This window comes from Oratosquilla oratoria, chromosome 1 (genome assembly GCF_046742065.1).
Source record: "Oratosquilla oratoria isolate Oo_2021 chromosome 1, ASM4674206v1, whole genome shotgun sequence".
Classification (NCBI taxonomy): Eukaryota; Metazoa; Arthropoda; class Malacostraca; order Stomatopoda; family Squillidae; genus Oratosquilla; species Oratosquilla oratoria.
This window is the reverse complement of record NC_134777.1, coordinates 117,842,403-117,865,128: the sequence shown is the minus strand read 5'-3', so window position 1 is coordinate 117,865,128 and position 22,726 is coordinate 117,842,403. Positions and strand designations below refer to the sequence as shown.

The 22,726-nt window shown below is 40.5% G+C and overlaps 2 protein-coding genes across 9 annotated transcripts in view; one reads left to right on the top strand and one right to left on the bottom strand.

The window, feature by feature from the left end:
* The window catches only part of Gasz (ankyrin repeat, SAM and basic leucine zipper domain-containing protein 1), a 36,313-nt gene extending 13,940 nt beyond the window's left edge, over positions 1 to 22,373 (top strand). For 2 of the 4 annotated variants that reach the window (XM_076185161.1, XM_076185180.1), the window contains exons 2-11: positions 8,132 to 8,413; positions 13,278 to 13,485; positions 14,017 to 14,202; positions 14,290 to 14,412; positions 15,026 to 15,245; positions 15,939 to 16,080; positions 17,087 to 17,278; positions 17,484 to 17,647; positions 18,214 to 18,439; positions 19,856 to 22,373. In XM_076185161.1, the coding sequence (XP_076041276.1) occupies positions 8,327 to 8,413; positions 13,278 to 13,485; positions 14,017 to 14,202; positions 14,290 to 14,412; positions 15,026 to 15,245; positions 15,939 to 16,080; positions 17,087 to 17,278; positions 17,484 to 17,647; positions 18,214 to 18,439; positions 19,856 to 20,056 (1,749 nt within the window). In that variant the 5' untranslated portion in view covers positions 8,132 to 8,326 and the 3' untranslated portion in view covers positions 20,057 to 22,373. Of the gene's footprint in view, positions 1 to 6,384; positions 6,523 to 8,131; positions 8,414 to 13,277; positions 13,486 to 14,016; positions 14,203 to 14,289; positions 14,413 to 15,025; positions 15,246 to 15,938; positions 16,081 to 17,086; positions 17,279 to 17,483; positions 17,648 to 18,213; positions 18,440 to 19,855 lie in introns of those variants that run through there. The other 2 variants (XM_076185171.1, XM_076185152.1) reach the window with 2 other exon arrangements.
* The window catches only part of LOC143025499 (uncharacterized), a 33,265-nt gene continuing 26,595 nt past the window's right edge, over positions 16,057 to 22,726 (bottom strand). For 3 of the 5 annotated variants that reach the window (XM_076185294.1, XM_076185276.1, XM_076185284.1), the window contains 4 exons: positions 22,614 to 22,679; positions 22,368 to 22,480; positions 16,511 to 16,574; positions 16,057 to 16,192 (listed from right to left, as the gene is read on the bottom strand). In XM_076185294.1, coding sequence (XP_076041409.1) covers positions 16,183 to 16,192; positions 16,511 to 16,574; positions 22,368 to 22,479 — 186 coding nt within the window. In that variant the 5' untranslated portion in view covers position 22,480; positions 22,614 to 22,679 and the 3' untranslated portion in view covers positions 16,057 to 16,182. Of the gene's footprint in view, positions 16,193 to 16,510; positions 16,575 to 22,367; positions 22,492 to 22,613; positions 22,680 to 22,726 lie in introns of those variants that run through there. The other 2 variants (XM_076185267.1, XM_076185257.1) reach the window with 2 other exon arrangements.

Genomic DNA, 22,726 nt, shown 5'->3' with positions numbered 1-22,726 from the left:
TAGATGAGGAGCTGAAGCCGTGGGCTGGGAGGATGGACGACATCGTGTAGCTTAACACTGACACGGGGAAGAGCGACTCGACCATAAGTGACACAAACGAGGTAGTAATTAGCGCCCTGTAGGCCCCCTATTTCCTTAAATGGGGCTTAACGATGGGTAAAAAAGGGGGAGGGACGGGGTAGACCATGGTACATGATTTTCGACCCTTGAGGCGTAGGTCATGGCTAGAAAGTAGTTTGTATATGGGTAGAGAATGGCAAGCAGTAACCTAGGATTTCCGCCACAAACCCGATCAAATTGCCTGGAATGTTTTTGTTATACGATGCGTGTTCATCTCTCTCCCTTTCCTCTCTCTCTCTCTCTATCTCTATCTCTCTCTCCCTCTCTCCCTCCCTCCGTCTCTACCTCTCCTCTTTCTCCCGTGCAAAGAGGAAGATTAGGTAGCAACCAAGATTCTAGTAGTAATATGAGTTTTGGGGAGGGAAACGCTACCACCAAGTTTTTGAATCGCGAGATGGTTAGTAAGGATAGAAGCGCTGGAAAACAGCACTTCTAAAATATGTAATGCGATAGACAGTAAATTGGACGGCACACCCAGTTCGTAGTTGGTATTGCGAGAAAATGTATGTCGATTTTCTCACTATATACTTTTTTTCTGGTGTTATGGGGAGGTTATGTACGGTTAATCGCATAGCCTTTTGGATACCTCTGCTGAGCACTGGCCGATGAATAATGATAATAATAGTCTATTTGTTCATATTTTCAGGGAGCAGTGCAGGGAAATTTTCTATGTTGTATGGCCCGCAGACGAGCCGAGCCACACGAAATACGCGACTTCGATAGACTAACTTCTGCATGAGCAGAGTCCGCAATGGAGCGGCGAGGGCACCGGGGAGACGACCCAAAGAATAATAGTAATAATCCATTTAGAATAATAATAATAATCCACGTATCTCGTCCGTCTGTTACCGGAAGGTGCTCAGGTGCCGCTCATCCTTAGTGCACATGTCCTCCCATCATTCTGGAACTCGTTAGGATACCTTCAGGCTGAGGAGGAGGTAACGTGCATCTTCCCTTTGATCTCCTTCTCCCTTGAAGTCCATTTATTACAGTGGCTCCATCTTGTGGCTGGTTCTCCTAACTAGTATGATGGCATATGGCGAGGTGCCTGAACGAGAGAGAGAGAGGGGGGGGGGGCGCACTGAAACACCTACCCTACCTACCTGACTACCGGCTGGCCGGCTCGCCATCGTCTATTTCTTTGCTGTTGGCTTCTCCCCTTGACATTTCGTAACCGTCACCACAGCCACAACCGCCACCTCCACCATCACAACCTCCGTTTATCCCCAAGAACCACCATAGGCTCATCTCTTAACTTGTTCATTATCAATATCTTATAGACCTTGAATTTAAAACCAAACAATCTCGGCAGTGGAGGGGTGGGGGGAAGGTCCCCTACCCGAAGAAGATCGTGATCGATCTGGTGGTCGGGGAGAACCCCAGCAGGATAGTATAATAGTCATGTAGTGTGTCAGGATAGTGAAGATCTCAGTGCACGCCCGTGCCTCGTCCTTTCGCCCACCTATGCACACGCACCGCCTTCTCTATGGGCGTCCACGCCTTCAGCGTTGTCTCACGCTGTATACCTCTTCATTTTGCACGCCCATGTGCCCTGCCAACGCACCAAAACCAGGTGGATGCACCTCGTTTATTTCAGCCCGCTTATAGCCCGTTCACGCCTCCTTTCATACCATTTTTAAGGCCTGTTTATCACAAAATATTAAAGTCGCATTTCATAATATTTTTCATGGGTAGAATTTAGTTTTCATATAAAACACTATTTTCCCGTCACAACCATTCTTCACCCACACCTGTTTCCTGCCTTCTCCCTTCCCTGCTCAGATTTCATTCCCCCTTTTACTCAAAAGTGGACAGGAACGACCCTTCCTCCACAAGGAACTAAGATAAAAGGGAAATGGGTGGTTGGCGCAGTGGGGGCCATGCCTTGGCTGCCTACCTCCCTCATAAGAGGGAAGAAGCCTATTAGAATAAACAAATCGATAACTAACACTATAGCGCTAAAAGAAGGAGCCATTGCCAGCTATGCTGCAGTTGAAGTCGTCACTTGTGCCATGCTTGCAGAGAGAGAGAGAGAGAGAGGTGGCTCTCTGGCTGGCTGAGAGAAGGTCAGGCACCAGGGGTTGGAGAAGGCTAACGTGAACCATGACGCGTGCAGCGTCAGATCGAAGACCAGTTCGTCGGTCACCGCAGCACAATGAACGTGTCTTTAAAGTGTAACAAACTTTCCCTCTTTCCCTCGCTCTCTCAGTGTGTGTGTGTGTTTAAATGCGCGCTCGCAAATGGATTGTTGGTATAGTGGATAGCGTCGTGACTTCTCATGCGTCAGGTCCCAAGCGTGAAAAGTTTTCCCTAGTGAGCAAGTGTTTGTGTGTGTAAAGGTACAGCCTTAACCTTAGCTATTCGAGCAATGAGGTCTTATGTGTGATCACGAATCCACGCGGGTGTGGATTGCAAATGCAATAGTTAGCGTCGAGGGTTTGTGATTGGGCAAACCCGAGTTCGAACCCCACGGGCTTTAAATATTTACTATGAAAAGCGTTGTCATCCTTGAATGTAGGAGTTGTGTGTGTGTGTAGGGTCACATCGTTGTCCATAAATTTGTCTTAACACATGTTCTGAGATCTCATCTGGTAGGGTCATAGCTGTCGATCACAAGCCCGGCACATGGTCCAAGGCCATGGTGAATCGCGCGTACACATTGGGTGCACTGAGGCCATCGAAGTGCCCAAGATTACGTAACGTGGAGGACGATGATGTTTATATTTAGCCATTGAGGGTTCCACCTGTTGCGTCGAGGGGAGGGGAGTGTGGGGGTGGGGGTGCTTGGCACGGGCCCTGGCCTGCTGCTGCGGCCATCTTTATCTCCTTTTCGTGTTCGTCCATGCTTGTGTTTACCTAATAATACTTACCTAATTGTAGGACACTGGGAAGGACATTTCCTCGTAAGGAACAGTCTCGTGTTTTCTCCACCTAGACTGAAATTTGTTTATGGTTTTGTTGTAGGCCTTATGGTCTCTTGCAGCCTCATCCATTCTTATGTTTAATGTTTGTGTGAACTTGCTGAGGTCTAGTTTGTGCTTAGTCCAAATTCTGTGGAGTATATGTATGTGACTTGCGTCGCACAGGTGGTTAGGTACTAGTGTTTAGTTCAATGAACGTATGTGCGTACATTCTTATGTTGAGCGTTACATTCCCTCATCTTGTGCATCGGGTTCCGGATGTTCGATCGTGCATGGCGTTTAGTTCGGTGATAGAAAAAGAAAACGGGTATGTGGGTTTACAACATTTATACGAAATTACCGATAAATTTTAGGAATTATATATATATATATATATATATATATATATATATATATATATATATATATATATATATATATATATATATAGTGTGTGTGTGTATCCCATAGAAAAACAAACATACTTTTTTCTATAGTGAAATGCAAAAATGAAAATTGCCAGTACCTTGTTCACAATAATCGACTGACTGAATAGAAAAGGGGGGGGGGGCAAGGGACGGGGTGTCGGTGTTCGGTTGGCTGCAAAGTGTACTGACTTGATCTAACACAGTTTTCGAGAATCATGATTTTGCATTTCACCACAGAATAAAGTGGATGGAGGATGTGTTCCTAATGTTCGTCGGTGAAGTTAGCATATGTGTCGTATACGTCGTATGCCTACTTATCTCTTGCATTTTCTTTTGTCTCAGTTAATGGGGCCATTTATTATGGTTTCTGAGTATTAACACTGGGTACAATGTATGTCTGCCTCCCAAAACCCACTTGTGTCGCAGGTTTTGTTTTAAGCATGAGAGTGGTGAGAGGAAGGCGGGCGTGTCAGGCGTTGGCTTGGCATGGCATGGAGAACCAGATGAGGAACGTCGGGTGGCACAAGGTGGAAGGAGGATGGCAGAGTAAATGGATGGCGTCAGTGTTTGAAGGAAATCCCCAGGGACGAACGAACGAAGGGAGGGAGAAGGGGTGAGACAGTTCGTGAAGGGGGAAGAGAAGGGGGCTGTGCCAATTCATACTTGAGGTGAAGGGGAAGGGAAGTGGGATGGTGTAACTGGTAGAAGGGGAGAGAGGTGGGGAGCTGGAGGGGGAAGAGGTGAATAGCATATTAACCATTGATTATCTTTCATTTAGGGGAATTGACCTAAAACTAACGTTAGCTAACCTAACTTGAAAAGAAAGTCCCCCACATATTAAGTTTAGGTTTATGATCTACCTGGAGACTTGTATTACTGACTAAATTTACGAGAAAAAAATCTAAGGACGTAGACCAAAAAATCTAAAATCCCCGAACGTTCTTTGTGGCTTTTTGGTGAAGTTAAGGGGATTTGTGAAGAAAGGTCGTCTTCTTGCCAAGGTGATTCCCAACCGATCATAACAGTAACTGTAGAAGTTGAGGGACGGAGCGCGTCCCTCAAGGCTCGGTCGAAAGATTATTTATTTTAGTGATGTCATCAAAATGGAGAGGTTGGAGGCTAGGGTGAGCATATCAGGACTTCAGGAAATGTATAGAGATTGAAGGTTGAAGAGGAACAGGGAACAGAATAATAAGAACCAAGAAGGGAGGACGGGGTGATGGTGTTTTGTATTAAATTGGATATAGATGGGAAGAGGCGTTGAACGATAGGTTGGGGACAGAAGGAGGAGGAGGAGGAGGCGGTAGTGTTTCTCGAGGGACAGAACGTGGTGTGACTCGTCATCTCCACTGTTGGACCAGTGACAGAAACGTAATGACGATAGTCATTGCAGGGTGATGAAGTGGCACGCTCTATGTATTCTGCTCCGGGTAACGTTTTGCAGTTGCTTTCCTATCCGGGCGCGACTTCGGGCTGAAAAGATAATGAATCCGGACCCTTCGCCCCATCTCCACCCACCCTCATCCGAATAAAAACGCGTGGCATTCGCCAGAAAAAAGTATACAAAGGATATTATCGCATTGAAGGCATACGAAGGGCACTGTTGTGCGAGTAGGCTCCTGTAGAAGATATTACGTTGGTTTAGGAAGTGAGGGGTAATTTATAGCCACCGTATACGCAAACGTGATTTGCGAGATGGGCAAAAGTAGTGAGTAGTTTTGTTAATGAAACGTGACACATTAAAGAGAAGCAGAGGATCGTATTAAAAATAGTTTAATTTTAAAGCAACTATCCAGGGATGTACCCTTATATTGCAGGAAAAGGGGGTTCCCTTGGCTAAATAAAATCGCTCGACGGCAGCTAATATATGTGAACAAATCGTGAACAGCAGGGAAGTAGATAAAGGGGACATGGAACAATGACGTGTGTTTGTGTAGTGAAAGCCAGATGTCTAGTGTGTGTGTTTACTCGGTACCTGTGGAATGTACGTGTGTACCTGCATGTGGTTGGGTTTATGTAGGGAAAGCACAGTGGAATGAGGATGCGGGGGTGGGGGGAACTCAGGCAGAGGAAAGAGGAGGAGGAGGAGGAAGAAGGGCTCTGACGGCGCTAGAAGAGGAGGCTGGAAAACTAAAAACAGATTTAATCATAACTGTCGGGAATAATTGGCTTTAGTTATTTTTCTGTTTAGTCAGCTGGAAATTACCCACTGCCTCTTGAAGAGGCGTGTTTCTTTCATTAGGCATCAGGATTTTGAATATTTAAATCTGATTTCCACCAAATGAAATCGTTCAATTCAAACTGTTCGAGGTACGTGAACGAGGCTATAGGGGAGTGTGTTTTGGAGACCCCGGGAGAGGCTAGGGGCGCCTCGGTGTTGGTGTGAGGCGGAGGGACGGGAAGACTGAGTTACGGAGATAGTGACTAAGAGCGTGGTGGTACGGTTGGTGCCAGGTAGACCTCAAGGTTGTAGATAGGTTGGGAAGAATGGTACTTAGGAATAAGAACATAGAACCCTTTATTTATCTATGTATTCATTATATATATATATATATATATATATATATATATATATATATATATATAATATATATGACATTACTTTCTCTTTAGTCTATACTTAAATTTCTTCCTTTTCCTCCTCTTTCCTCGTCTTCTTTCTCCATCATCTACGTAATCTATTTGAAGGGGCTAGTATGAGGAGCCGGCTTAAATCTTGCCCCCATCCCTTCAACGAATTAACGAAATAGTGTTAGTTTTTTCGGTCACAAAATATATACATTACACCACATTATTGAAGGGCATGAGGATGGACAAGTCATGACAGGAAAGACTAAAGAAAAAAACGAAAGAAAATAGTTCGGAAGGAGATCGGAAGAGGTAGGGGAGGGGGGGGGGGGTTAGGGTGAGTCCATATAAGATGTCTGGTGAATTGGCAACCCTGTAGTCTGGGACTGAGCCATCGCGGGTGCCCGCTGCTTACCGTTGCGCACGCGCGTTACCTTACGCCGATGTCGTGACCGTAGTAGTTGTGGGAGGTTGTGTACTTGGAGTATCCGGCGCTCAAAGTCAAGGTTGTGGTTGTGATTGATATGGAGGGTAGTTTACCAACGCTTCTATCCATGTGGATAATATCCCGCCGTTGTCGTAGCTGTGATGTCGAGGTTGTGATGACTGAGATGTCTCGTTGAAAGGGAGGAAAAATATTGGTGGTTCCTGTGATACTTTATTCTGGTGATGTCGGCACCTGTTACAGTTGTGTCAGTATGCCCGGGTATATAAGGAGCACAGCTGTGGTGTGAAGTTCGAGTTAGTGCGATAGTGTTGAGCTGAATTAAATCTCGATGTAATTGTGTGTTGTATAGATGTATGAATTTTATGGTGATCAATGCGGCGAATTTATTATAACTGGCCATAGTGATGTGATGTATTGATGTATAAGTGGATTTTGTGGTAGTGAATATGATTTCTTCTTTCTTTGAGCTTCATGCATTCAAATAATGTAATTGAATTTAAGAATAGGTGTAATAGTTGGAGAAGATACCCTGCGATAAAAAGTGACGGGACACACGAGCATACCTCCTGTCCTGTATATTATAATTAGGCAAATACACAGCCTAATCCGGCCTAGATTGGAATGTGCAGCAGTGGCGTGGTTTCCGCATAGTGAAAGATATAAACAGGATAAAAGAATTGCGAAGAGGAGTAAAGATATTGGTTCTTAGTCTTGCAGATAAATCGTACTAGGGAAGATCAGAAGCATCAGACCAGTGGTTGGTGCTGAACCTTTTGAACTCCATTCCCCCTTCATGGATTGTCAATATTTGTGTGACTTCCCATCATTTCCCCAAATCCCATCCCGCCAAAAAGGAAATAATAATAATAATAAATGAAGTAAGGTAATAATAATGAAATGCTGATAGATAGAAACCCCTTTGGTATATAACGAAGTTTGACAATCATCATATTGTATTTAATACATTTTTGTGATATGCCTTATTTATATCATGAGACTACATTATATAGAAATGTACAGTTTGTAACAGGAGGACATGTACCCCCTAACTTCTTGTCATGGCTTCCTTGCCCCCCCCCCCCCCACTGCATCAGACCTACGTACCTTCATAAAGGGATGAAGAGAAAGAAGGGACTTGATAGGGGCGTTTCAGGGAATGACAGAAATATATTGTTTTTGGGACGGGAGGACATCGCGAGATCATCGTAATAAAATGACGATAATGATAAATATGTCTAGGGAATGTCAGGAAACAGTTTTCCGGATAATTGCATGAACTCATAGAATAGATTAGAGAATGGTATGGAACCATAAACTAAATTTGAATTGGTATGGTCAGTGGAAAATAAAAGACCGGACTTCACAAGCATAGTTCCTTTCCTGTATACTACAATTAGGTAAATACACATACAACATTAAATATTATGTAGCCCCAGCTGAAACCGTAAACAAATTTATATCAGAATGTGATACCCATCGAGCATAGCTCCTTCCCTGTATATTACAATCGGGTAATTAACACACAATATAGGTGTGTGTTTTAGTTTGGAAGATTTTGCCTCTCGTTTTTAATAGGAAAAATCAAGCAAGATTCTAAATGAATGTGTACATGCGATAGCGTTATTATTGCCAGTGTAAACATCGTAATCTTTGTAACACCTGCCCAGAATGGTGCCAGAAAGAGACTAGAGTGATTGAAACGTAAATCTCGCGTTGGACCTTGCATAACATCATTCAGGATTATACCTCAAGTGAGTTAGCTCGAAGTCAACGTGCAACGTTCATCTGGTCACGTATTCAAGAGCAAGTCAGGCTAGTGGACGTTCCCTCTGTCCCAGGAAAAGAAATCGACGGCAGCAGCCATGGATATCGACAAGGAAAACAACGAAACTGACTTCGAAGGCATCTATTTCAACATGAAGAACTTCGAGTCAGACTCCATGACCTCAGTATGTATTAAGTATCTACTTGAAGAGTGGATATGCATGTTGCTTAAGTGTGTAATAAGTGTTTGGTAGGCTTTCCTGTATTGAGAATGACAAAGTGTTGCCTCACTACCTCCTTGGTGCCCTCTGGAATGAACTCCCACGAGGAAAATCAATGCAAAACGTGAGGTAACGACTGAGTAACAGAATACCCAGTCACTGTCGTAACTTTTTCCTCCTGCTGTACTAACACCAACTTCGTTTTTCCTTTTACTGATCGAAAGTCCCACGGTGATGGTGCGTGACGGTGTGGGGAGGGGGGAACAGGAGAAGATGATTTCTGGAAGCCCAGTGGTCGCCTTGTACTGGGATTGGACAATATAGCTCTGCAGCAGCCTGCACATCTGAGCTGATCATTTCAGGGTCCATTTTGCTCAACCCCGCGCAGTGAAAGAGCTAGAAAAGGTGCCCTAGACAGCCTGGCCTTTCTTCATCTAGCAGGAGACATCCCCCCCCCCCTCCCCAAGCAAGGTCTCCCAATGTGGGGACATATAGATGCAGTAGATCTACCAACAAGGAGCGGCAGACCCCTCTCCGCTATGTAGAACCCCCCCACACACAAACACACACACACACTTTTAACCATTTGTTAAACAATTGCACGTATTCTATGCAAGTGACTTAGCATAACCAATGATATTTCGTCAGTAGAGTTATTCACTGTCACCGTGGCTGGTCAACTTGTATGTGGATAGTGAGGTAAGAGAAAAACATTAAGCAAATATATTTTTTTTTTCTCTCTCCATTGCACAGGAGAGATTCTGATGAAAATGACCAGTTAGCGCCTGATTCTGGAAGGCTGCATGAAAGGAGAAATTTGAGAGTAACTGTGAGCAAAAGTGAAAATATGACATGCACCGAGTTGACGGTGGCAGGTTAAAAGTGAACGTGATGGGTGAGAGGGAGAATTTCAAGTATTTGAGATTGCATAATAGAGTGAGCGTAGTGAATGTGGCAGTGAATTAGAGTGGAGGAAACAAGTAGATACCTGTAGGGAGGTGGGGGTGGATGGAGTGTTATGTGAAATAGGTATCGGGAGGGGATGTGGATTTAACGAAAAGAGAAGACTGTATGAGGGAGTGATTGTGCCCACGGCACTGTATGGAGTAGAGACTAGGAACACAAGGGGGACAGAAACTGAAGATTAATATTATTCTCTCTCTCCCGGTGAATGTTCGAGAAATATATGAATTATAGGACTGGATAGGTGAGGCAGAATTCAGTAGTGGAAATTTTTATTAGTGAAGATCAAAGAATGCTGAGGTGATTTGGGTAAATGTAAATGAGTGATGAAAGACTAGCTAAAGAGTGTGGAAAGCGAAAGTGAAATGAACGGGAGAGGAACACCAAAAAGATGAATAACTGGGATGAAGAAAGCATTGGATGCACGAGGAATGCCTGTGGAGCAAGGAAGAGAGTGCTAAAGATGAAAGAAGGATGATGCGTCCCGAAGGGATCTTCTCCGCATCCGCTTCGTAAACTATTTTTGAATAGATAAGGAAGGGTCGGGGGAGTCGCCATAGGATGAAATGGTGGGGCTCGAAGCGCAGCGATACTGAAATTATTTCAGCCCTGGGCAGGATTCGAACCCGGACCACCGTAGTGACAATCGGGGACTCTACCAAATATGTGTGTGTGTGTGTGTGTGTGTTTGTATATCGGTAGCCTCTTTGATTTCCAGCAGTCCCCAAAGCATAGGACAAATATGACGGCTTCGGCCGCAGCCACACGCCTCATGGCGTATACTCCTCACAACCATTGCGTTTGAGGACACTAGGGGCCTAACACTGCATGCCTCGTGCTTGGAGATAACCACCGCTTAATCATGTTCACCAAATTGTAAACAACTCTTGTCCCAGTTATTTGTCAGATAATTTTACACTTGTTAGAAATGCTCGTACCTTGAGAACTCGTCCTAATCGTCATCCGTTATTGTACCTAGGTTTAATAGTTTGTTAGGGAAAAGTTCGTTCAAATACACTGGTGCTATTGCTTGGAACTCTTTACCGATCAACATACAATCGTTTCTAAAAGTAGTTTTAAAGAATCAGTTAAATGTTATCTTTTAGACACTGTTTTTTCTGAGGAAAATAGTTTATATGTTTAATTTACACCTTTTATGCTAATAATTTTTCTAAGTCATTTTTTTCTTGCCAGTGCAGTCATATTTTTCATGTTAGTAAATTTTGACGTCTTTTTTTCTAGTCAATCTAGCTTGTTTTAAGACAATCTTTTCCTAGTTATGTCATTTTTTGTGAGGACCACAGTGGAAATAAGTCTTTTGACTTTCTTTGCCATCCTCGGATATACAATTGTATTTACTATGTATAATATGAGTCTTACATATTATACATAGTAAATATTGTATGTATGATTGAATCCGAATAAAAAAAAAAATAAAAAAAAAGCGCCATGGCGTCGTAACTTAACTCGCAACGAAGCGGGTTAATCGTCCGCCAGCCAAGAACAGCTCTAGTGCATGACCACTTGCCGTGCCTGCTTGCAGTGTGCTTGCTTGCTTGTTTGCTTGCACGTTCAGATGATGGTATATTACGCCTGGAATTTCATTATGTTTTGAAATTTTCTTTATTTTCATGTTTTTTATTTGAATTTTTTGCCATTTTTTCTGTCAACCATGTTTTTCTTCCAGTATACGTGATATATATATATATATATATATATATACATATATATATATATATATATATATATATATATATATACACATAGTATGAATACACGTACTTTATACATGTTATCAGAATAATTTTAAGAATGTGTAACTGAGGTGAAAGGAAGCTAATGTCAGTAAATGAAAATTATTTGCTAAGTAATGAAATAAGTAACGAAAAGAAGACAGACTATGGAACTCTGAAAACTGAAACGTGTATAGTTTGTGCTGGTATAATGCGCGAACGATATAGATTTGCGAAAAGTGGAAGTGTCGTATACGGAGTTTGTAAAGTTTATGCTGATTATTACATCGTGGATACGGTACTGGTCATCACGTAGTAACAAAGAAAAAAATCAGGGTAAAGGAGATTGATGTTACAATTAGTTATCCAGCAGCTCCTTGAGAATTTAGGCCAAATACTGTAGGTACGTTACGATAAAAAAAATATGTACGTAAGCGTGCGCCCCAATTTTTGGCCTAAAACTTACACAAAAACTGATCGAGTATATAAAGTTATAATACTACTAACGTTGCAATACAGTGATTTTTTCAATAAATGTTTTTGATCACTTCTAAACAAGGTTTTTTTTTATTTTGGCGCGTCATGGCAATTTTCCGTGACTTCGTTCCAGATGTCGCTAGTTGCTGATGCCATTTTGCTACATTCCCGTAACACTGCATGAGCACGTTCTGAACGTGGCTATCGTGCTTCAGGGTTCTAAGTCTCATTGTCACACTGCGGTCAAAAATAGCCTAGCTGAGAGGGCAATAAAAACGTTTAACTTGGAGGCAAAGATCGAAATTTTAAAAATAAATCTTTGGCCCGGTCCTGAGATCACACAGGCGACCAATTTCGACAATTTCTCTCTCTCTCTCTCTCTCTCTCTCTCTCGTACAATATTTCTTACACTTTCCACACGACTCTGTGGCGAGGTTGATAGCGTCCCTGACTGTCACTACGGCGGTCCGGGTTCGAATCCTGCCCAGGGCTGAAATAATTTCAGTATCGCTGCGCTTCGAGTCGTTACTCCAACTCTCGTGGGCGGGGAGTTGGGTGTGTGTGTGTGCGTGCGTGTAAGGTCACAGCATTACCCATAGATCGGTCATACGAGCTCTGAGCTCTCTTCCGGGGGGGGGGAATAGCTGTCGATCACGAGCCCACCACGTGATCCAAAGACCAAGGTGAATACATGGAGAGCTTAGCTGACAACCTGCGACTGCCCCCCCCCCCTTTCAGCGGGTGACATTTAAACCTTCCCACACAGTGGCGGCTCGCGTATAGGCACTGTGGAACTGCAGCACCCCATATTTCCACTTAATATTATTGATAACATTAAATGTAAGGAGGCCTTTTTTGTTTAATTCATTCTTTATATTTGCACAAGTACAATGTATAATCCTTAAGCTTTAAAAGAATTCACAATGATGTCACCGTTGTTGGGTAAATAATAAGCGTTCGGTCAGTACCATCGTCGGTATGATGGTATTCTATAAGTCCCATATAGGATTGGCAAAACCCAACCAAACCTAATTGAAGGCCTCGGAATATGGATAGAGGTGGAGAGATCATTGTGTTAGCATCGATTCTGATTTTTCCCCAAGCGATAATGTTGTCTTTATTTACTGTTTTTATGTACAGTAACTTGTTTTTGAATTACCAAACTAGTTTCTAATACACATTTCAAATTGCATATATGAGTGGTTGAGGGGATTAGGAAAAAAATAAACGAGATTACTTGACCAGACAAACATCTGTAATGACGGTTTCAGGTATTGACAGCTATCTCAGGTACTGCCCATCAACACAGAAGGTTTATTTTCTACTTTTTTCAGGGTCTTTGCTTTGTTGCTGAAGCTATTTTCCTACCATACCTTATGTTTATATCTCCTCTTTGTTATTATCTCTGATTTTTTGTACGCATTATTTTTACCCATTTATTTCATATATTGTTTGACCATTGTGTTTGATAATATCCATTAGGCTATACATGCAATTTTTACTATTTCCTTTCCTTCTGATAATACTTTTACTTTTTTTAGAGGATCTTTATTTCTGGAAATACTTTATATTTGTTGGTTAGTGGAGTTAGAATTAGTATCACATTATTCCAGGATTTTGATTCCCTTAAAATAGCTTTACCTCCATTTTTACAGAGCCAGTCTTCCATGAGTAGCAGCCTCACCCAGAACAGCATGAATAATAGCTTCAATCAAAACTGTATGAGCGACAGCTTCAACCAAAACAGTATGACATCAAGTGGATTTTCTAGCCTAAGCATTGGTTGTCCCCTGTCAGATATTCACATGAACAGCAGCGGATATGGCAGCACTCTACATCCATATTATTCTGGATTTGAAAAAGGTAATGATGAGGTCTTGTAACTGTTGCATTTTGTTGTTGGTGGATATGAATAGATGTCCTTGTTTCCCTACACTAGGACTAATGACAAGTACCCAGAAGTGATGATCCAGCAAGGTGGACGTCAGAGAGAATCTTCTCCTTGGTGCCCATTATTAAAACTCACCGACATCCTCACCTCCATCTAGAGGTGCAGGGTCGATACTTGTTTCTGGTCCAAGTCCAGGCTCTCTCTTTTAATTTCAGTTGTATTCTCTTTTTATGTAAGGAGAGCTGACAACTGGCAACTGTTCCCTTCTTACTACTATAAACCAGTGACAGAGAAACTGTCCCACACTTACACAACATAGATAATAGCACACAGTTTCTTCCCAGAGGAATATATGGAAGGGCACAAAGACTGTTGTCAGCCACTCAAGGGTTGTAACTGTCCAGTAAGTTAAACACAAGGCAACAGTTATTATCATTATTTCCCAGATTACCTTACTAGATTATAGCATATGGGAGATTAAAACATGTAGTTTACCTTAAAAGGGCCAAGCCCAGCACGCTCGGTACGCTCAACACGCTCAGTACGCTCAACACAATCAAGCCTTGGTGGGAGAAGCCTGTATATGGATAGACAACGCATGCATGAGGGTTATGACCTTCCTCTTGAAGAGTTTCGGATGGCAGCGACCCAAGGCAACCTTCCTGTTCTCAAAGCTCTTATCAAGCAAGGTGAGGAAATTTCTTTCTTTCCTGCACAATAGTTGAAGTTGAACATCACATATGTACATGGCTATTATAGTGATATTCGTCTTGCAGGTATTGCAGTAGATCAGATATTGAAATCAGGTTGGACAGCTCTGATGTATGCATCATCAAGTGGGAAGCCCCAGATTGTTCAGTATCTTTTACAGCAAGGAGCAACTCCCAATCTTCATAAAGGTGAGTATGTTAGATAGCATTACTTCTCTATGTTCTTCAGAACTTAAATTTTGCATTATATTGTGTATTAGACCATTCACCACTTCCTTTATACTGAGGACCCAGCAGTCCACATAGTAGCTCAACAACACTGCCACCTGGTGTCTATTCAGTGAACCACACAAATCAGATATGACTGCCCTCAGCCAAATGACAACAATGAACACTCCAACATTGTGAATGTTCTGTTTGAAACGGTAGGGTGAGACATCCCTTCTTTCATCAATGTGTAAAAGGAAATTTTGCTTGTTTGACATTCTGGATGTCAAACAAGAAGATGGTGCAACATTGAAGAAAATTTTAATAACAGCAATGGTAATATAGAAGTAATGGATATTGTATTAGAAATAACAAACACTGCCCGCTTAGAAGCAGACATTAAAGTGTAGATCAATATGCCTCTAATTCTGTCAAGGATGTTTATAAGGTTTATTTTCTATGTATTTTACTATTTTCAGTAATACAGTTATGCACGACTTAAAACAAATTCAACATTGATCTTTTTGTTGTTGAAAATTCCACCAAATGCATTACAAATTACAATTGATTTTTTTCTTTTCTCCTCTCTCCCCAGAATTGTTTACTCCATTGATGGCTGCTTGTGCTTCGAGCTGCAACTGTGAAGCCAGCCTTCTTGAATGTGTTAACCATTTGCTGGAGTTCAATGCCAATATCAATATGGCGGAACGACACCGAATGTCTGCCCTAATGTTTGCCAGCAAGGAGGGCAGGCTCAGTTTGGTGCAACGCCTTTTGCAGTCCAAAGCCGATGTTAACAAACAGGATAATAAAGGGTTAGTTTTTAGTACAGTAAACCCTTGATAAAACAAACTAATTGGGGGTGAAGGCTTAGTCATTATAGCTGATAGTTTGTTATATTCGAATGTCTCATTAAATTGAAGTTTCTGCACATGTTGAACTTTGGGTCGGTTGATGAGATTAAAGTTAGCTTTTTCAGATGCTGTCACTAATAGCAGTAAGCATGGAAGGAATATGGCATTCTTTATATCTGACAGCATCATTCCTTGCAAAATTTCTTCTTGTATAATGAACTAAGTTTATATCAGTGGATATTTTGGCTGAAAATGGCATTTTATCTGGAAATCACTATAATGAAGTTTGCTATATTGAGGAATAACTTTATACACTATTGTTGTAGTGTGGCAAGAATATGGGCATGGACCCAACACAAATAGTCATACATGCACAGACTTGAGCAATGGCTAATCACTAAATTGAAGAGAACACCAGTAATCTAGTCCACAGTTACACTTTCCACACATGACACTTAGCAAACCACATACTGGCTGGTGAAGTGTACACCACTGATGTAACTGACACAACCTCCTCACAAATGTAATAGATTTAAGCTGTGATATACTCAGAAAAAGAATGTAAGCACCAACAAAATTAAATAAATCAAGATATGTAATTTAATTTTTAATATTGGTATTAGTTAAAATAATAATGAGTAATTTTTTATTCAGTTGGACAGCTTTATGTTGGGCATCTACCAGAGGCCATGGAAGAGTTGTGAGGCTTTTGTTGGAGCACATGGCAGATCCCAATAAGATGAACAGACATGGGCAAAAACCTGTAGATGTCGCCTTAGCTTCTGGACATATTGAGGTACCAAGTTCCTTCATTTACTTTAATTTATTAAAGCCTGTCATCAATTTTAGTTCCTTCAATCCAGTAGCTAGTGTGGCTAATGCCCTCTACTTGGATTTTCTATCTTGCACTGGAAAAAAAAAAAAGGTGAGGTGCAAAAATTATTTCATTTACATAATATAAAAATATAATTTTAACTTTAGAAAAGAGGGCATGAACAGGGTGCGAGTGTGGGAGTGAGAGATGTCATGGCCCACATCCCTTCTTCTTATACGAGGACACATGACGCAAGTGTCAAAGGCATCTATAAACCTACTCTATTTCTATTTACCTGGCTTCACACAATCCATCCACTTCTTTGTTTTTGGGTGAAGAAGGTTTACAATTTATCAGTCATTACATAGAGATACTACTTTTATGTGTCATAGTTGTTTAGATGCCCTCTTACCTCTTCTGTAGAAAGCCCCCAGTTATGTACTCCTCCACAGTCTGTGCAGCAAAAACTCCTGTAACTGGTCATTTATCATAAGTTATGTTAATAATCCTATATCTCATTATCTAGCTTAAGATAACCTAGTAGTGGTCAAATTCAACATCCATATGCATTTTCATTAAGGACGGTGAGCAATTATGGCTCTTGCTAGGATGTGTGGCTTATGGTGCCACACCTGTGTCCCTTTGTTATTGTGACACGTCATGACACACCATGAAACTTAACACATGACACATCATGGAACATGACGACTCTTCTCATTTTTGCATCATCTGCAAACATGTTGGCATAGGTTGTTGTTCCTTCCATTATGTCATTAACATGGACAAGAAATATTATTGGTGCAAGCAGTGAACCTTGAGGTACTCCGCTCATTACTGCTCTGCATCTTGTCATCTTGTCCTTTACTAGGATTGGGGGAGTATAATTATAGTTTCAATGTAGAGGAGAATAGGGACAAGTGTGAATATAGAAATCTCAAGAGGGGGCATTAATACCATGTTTCTTACATGTTCATTTTCAAATTTGCAGATTGCTGAAATTTTGGAGAGAGTGAGCGCTGGAAATAAAATGGGAGATTTATGTAGTATTCCTCCTGATAAAAAGGATTCAGAAAAATTTGCTCCCAATGTGAAATCAAGTACCATCAGTTATGGGGAACTAGAAATGGTGTTAGCTGGCTTAGATCTCCAAGATTTGATTCCTTGCTTCCATAAACAGCAGGTGAATGTCTTTATATCACTAAACAGTTTTCAGTGTTTATATGTTATGAAATCTAGTGTTGTAAATTGGACTTTTAATGATAAGATGTCTGCAAAATTGTTTGGTAAATAGTGTTTAACTGTTTTGGAGATTCTCATAAAAGAAGTTTTTGATGATCATTACTGTATTTTGTATTCATACAATGTTGCAATTTACTGCCTGTTAGGTAACATTTGAGCAGTTCCTACAATTTCGACCAGAAGACCTAGACAGATTGGAAATTTATGCTGTTGGTGTACGCAAGAAAATCCTTAATGCTGTGAAAGAGATAAACATCAAAGAATGGCAAAATTCTAGCCTTCCTAACCTCTCCCAGATCCCACAGCTTAGGTAAGTAGCAGTAATAGAATGTTAAGATTTGAGGTGACACGTTGATGCTTTTATCCCATTGTTACATGGAATATCTGAATACTATGCACATCATATTTCTAAGAGTGATTGGCAAGTTAAGCATGAGATAGACAAAATTTTGTTTGTGCTTTGTTGTTATTTACCAAGGATCCTTTCCCTTTTCTAAGAGTAGCTGAGTCGATGCATACACCGACATCATACACAAACAAAACATTTCAACCATTACTCTCACCTAAGCACTTCAAGGTTGAAGAATCACAATGTTTACATCACACAGCTTAGGTTAGAGGCAGTGCAGTGATGCATAGCTCTTCTGCAGAACTGGTTAATCCTCCCTTATTGTTTCATATGATACCCCATGTTCCTCATATTTCTCACTACCCATGCCATTTGCAGTCGCAAATACTCGTATCTCCCATCCCTGTTTCACTATAGCCCCCGTTGCCCTTGATGACACTTCCCACAACTCCACCATGCCTTTATGTGATTAAGTAACCACAGAACTATGCCAGTATCAACTCTGTAAATGTGAGGTTTATTTTCAGTTTACCTGAAGCAGTAGCCATGGTATCCAACATCAATAAGCACATTAGATACATTCATGCCAGCCTTGGTTATCTCCGTGGCCAAATACAAGATTCACCTAGAATCCTCCAGCTAGGGCAAGAGATCCACACAGTGTCATCACTATCAAGAGATTGTGGTGATTGTTTAAAGTCTATTAATGGATTGAATGAAGAAGTGAGATTTCTCAAAGCACACCTGGATAAGGTTAGTAAGCAAGTTGTTTTGAGTGTTTTATTTTTATGTAAATATATTGGTAGCCACATAAAGGTGAATATGAAACATCAAGGTCTTTCCCTTAAATTCACATTTGTTGAGGGAGGTAGATATTTATGATTTGATTCTTACTGTTATCAGCCTTTCTATCAGTTTGGATATTGGGGATAGTAGTGAGATTGGTCTGTATGATGTTATGTGTTCAAGGGGGTTGTTTGGTTTCAGGCTTTGGATAATTTGATTTTTTTTCCAGATTTTAGAATTTTGTTGTGTCTACCCAGAGTATTTAAGAATGTTAGTTAAGGCTCATATGACTGGTTAGTTAAGGTGTTTGAATTGGATGTTTGAGATCTTGTCTAGGCCTTCAGCTTTACATACATATACCAAAGGCTTTTTCCCCCTTACAAGGGGGGTAGCCAAAAAACAAAGGCATAAAAACCATTCCCACCCATTCCATCCCCAATACACTCCACTCCCCTCTGCCCTATTCCCTCCCTCTTATCTTGGCACCTCCTGGATGACGGGTCATCCCTGTACCTTGTCCACTACCCAGGGTCAGAAGCAGTGTCACAAGACACAACACATCCACAGCAAGGCCACTTCATTAAATTGGAGACCTCCCCTCTCCATCCTCTCATGCAGAAAAGGAGAAGATGGGGAGAAATCACTTTGGTCTGCATCAAACTTTTCTCACACATACTACCTCACCCCCCATCCCCCCACCCATTCCACCTCATGCATCACAACATCATCCATATACAACCATTCTCCATTCACCCCTGTCTTCTGTCCTCTCCCGTCCTTCCTCAACAGACAATCCCCTCTTTCCCAAAGCCCCCTTCACCCCATCCATCCATCTCATCCTAGGTCGCCCCCCTCATGTTCACTCCCTCCACATCTGCCCTCCATACCTCTTTTATTAGTCTTTCTTCACTCATTCTTTCTCCCATGGGGTCAAACAGACTATTTACAACAGACAGTATCCCTCTTTTTGTCGAAGGCTTGTCTGAATCCATGAACTTAGTTACCTCTCGTAACGGCACACTTTCCATGTGTCCAAACCTTCCCAATACTCTTTCATCCACCCTATCTCCCAACTCCCTTTCCACCCCCGTTCTCCTCCTCACCTCCTCATTTCTCACTCTATCCAGCCTAGTAACCCCTATCATACTTCTCAGACACCTCATCTCAAACGCATTTAAACTCCTTCTCTCTTCCTCTTCCTTCAGCTTTGGAGTGTTTAAATTTCTTTGTTGCCCCATCCATAGTCTTGTACAGACTGATCATGGCATTACACAAAGGGTGGCCTCTTAACTGAAGGAGTTAAGGATGTTTGTATTTGTGAACATGTGTATACCACATATAATCTAACCAGATATACAAAGTTCTTAACATCTTTCCTAATAGGTTTGTGACAACAGTGACCACAGTCCTGCAGATCTAATAGTGGAATGTGTGGATGAACGGAAGGCATGGCAACGGCGTTTACTGGGCTACCTAGGAGCTGCCACTTCAATGGCTGTTGTTCTGTGGTATGCTCGACCAGGAGTTTTTGCATCGCTTTTCAACTTGTCAACCACAGCAAGCATAATTACTCTTGATTTATAAAGTTTGATTCCTGTAATACAGAAATGATGCATAGGGTTTGTATTTCTGTCTTCAGATTTTCCTTTACGATTATACATATTGTACATATGTAAATATAGTACTCAAGTTTGAAGTGGAATTTTGAGTATTTGGTGGTTGCATGTATGTGTGTGTGTGTGTATGTGTTTATGTTTTTGTGGAGCAATGATGAGCACTGTATATGTATAGTATTACAAGTTTTACCAAAGACTACTTTTCTTTGTTTCACTGAAAGTTACCTTTTGAGAGTGCCATATAATTATTTTGCCCAACATAGAATTATTTCTCTTATGTTCCACAGTGAGGTATGCATAACTTTTTCAGTATTTCATTTAATAGAATACTCCATTGTTTTTGTGATATGAATATATGTGTAACAGTAATGCAAGATGAATACACTGATTATTACAAATAGTAGAGTAAATGAGATGTTTTATATAACAAATGGGACCTTTCGCAGTCAGGCTCGTAGATTCCTATTAGCGCTAGAATTTTCAATTGTCTCGGATTTCATGAGCCAAAGGGGTGACTTAGCTAATTTGGAAATCGATAGTTAAAAAAAATATGACATAAATTGCTGCATAAGTGTATTCAAAATTAAAAACATGACTCTTAATGTTATAATTTTTACTCACTGGTGTGTGATAAGGCTTTGTTAATTTAATTATAAGATAAAACTAAAAATAGTTAATTATTTTTACTGAAGTAAGTATGAGCAGTAAAAATAAGAGGATGTTGATTTCGGTTTGTGCATTTTATCTGAGAGTGTTGAAAAATAATGGATATCACTGTCACGTCCTGTATATGAAGATAATCAGTGAGATTAAAGATAACAATAGTGGTGGCAGACGTACGAGGTGAGCGACATTTATGTAAACAATAGCCTCTTAGATCTGCTGGGAGCTATTTTCAAACAAATATAACTAATTTTATGTGTGCCATGGGAGACTGCACGTCAGATTCAAGAAAACGTAAGAGAAAGACAAACCGTAATCGTACCGGAAAAATTAAGTCTTCGATGCAAAATTATATTTTCTCTACATTACATGGAATTGCCTATTGCTTGGTGCATTCAAATGAAAGTATATATCAGTATACGTCCATTGAGGTCGGTAGAAAAGGACAAATTGCTTGGCTTGATACAATTATAGGCTGTTTTACAAATATCATCTGTATTTACAAATAGAGGCTCAAACAATGCTATATGCTGTTTGCAACCATGAAATTAATTGACTTAAATTTCAGACACAATTATGTACAACGATACACCTCTGTAAGCTTATAAAACTTGCCAAAAAAAAATATTTTCAGGCAAGAATTACAAAATCTGGCGGTGTCTGGTATCAAATCGCTCACTGCGAAAGGTTCCATTGCCTTGTGAAATATTTTTGCTCTTATATGGAAAGGGGAAGAAGGGGGGAGGGTGTGCTTAGTACAAATTAGCTTAGATTTACCTAAATGTACCAGTTGATCAATGTTGGTAGAACCATATTTTGGGGGATATATGATGCTGCATTTCAAAAGAACCCAGTCATAGATTTACACTTCCAAGAAGAAGAAGAAAAAGTTGTAAGTACTACTGGTAAGTACCATGGCTGTGGAGTCAATAATTAAAAACTTTGACACCAAGTCTGACTCCCTTATTTTTTGAGCTTCTGACTCCAACTCCTCTATATGTAGAATTACCCCAAATAACCCATGTTACATACACCAACCAATTTCAGTCAACCATTGTCTTGTGCTAGCCTATTTTTGAATAATAATTTTTAAAACTGAAACTATTCTCAACTCTAATATCATGAAATCCTAATTATAGGCTTGTAACTAAAAAAAAAAGTATTCTTAACACTTTATTAAATGTTAAATATAACTTACATCTGACATGTTCAGAATTCAAAAATTCAGTTACATCATGAGACTACCATAATGAGTTGTACTTTTAGGCTTACATAAGAAAATGCAACATACTGAATTATGTTTAAACAAACCAAATATAATGCATCTCTGTTTTCAGATTAGAAAAAATTATACATGCTTCAACAAATTCATACTTTTAAGGTTATAGCAAAAAAAAAAATGAAACTACTTTCTACAAAAATTGTAGCATATATCTTCTATCAAAATAAAATGTGCTTATGTTTAATGTTTATTATTTTTTCTTAGGAAGAGAACTCAATGAAAGTCTTACTTCATAAGGTGATTGAAACCCTTAAACCTAATCTGATCATATTTACAACAGAAACTATTTTCTATATACAAGTCGCTCCAAAAATTATGTGAAAATGAAACACACCTGTTTTCCAAAGCTTGCTAGCTTGTAGCAATCCATCAGTGATCGACAACAACAGTGTTCTGGTGAAGTGTGATGAAATGAGTGAGGTTGGATGGTGATGCTGTACAGTCATCCTAGAATTCATCCAATGATATCCAATTGGATCAAATAAATCTATACAGTTGGAATTTATTTCAAAGTGAATATATGCTGCAGGTAAATAATTTTAGCAAGTTTTATGGACATTGGTCCATTAATAGTGGTTACCTGCATGTGAACTGTCAGATTTGTAGTGTCCAGCAACTTACAGATGGCCATCTTTGTTTTGATTTCCTGATATAAGATTACAAGTTAAAGTTAGGTTAACATATTAGCTTAGG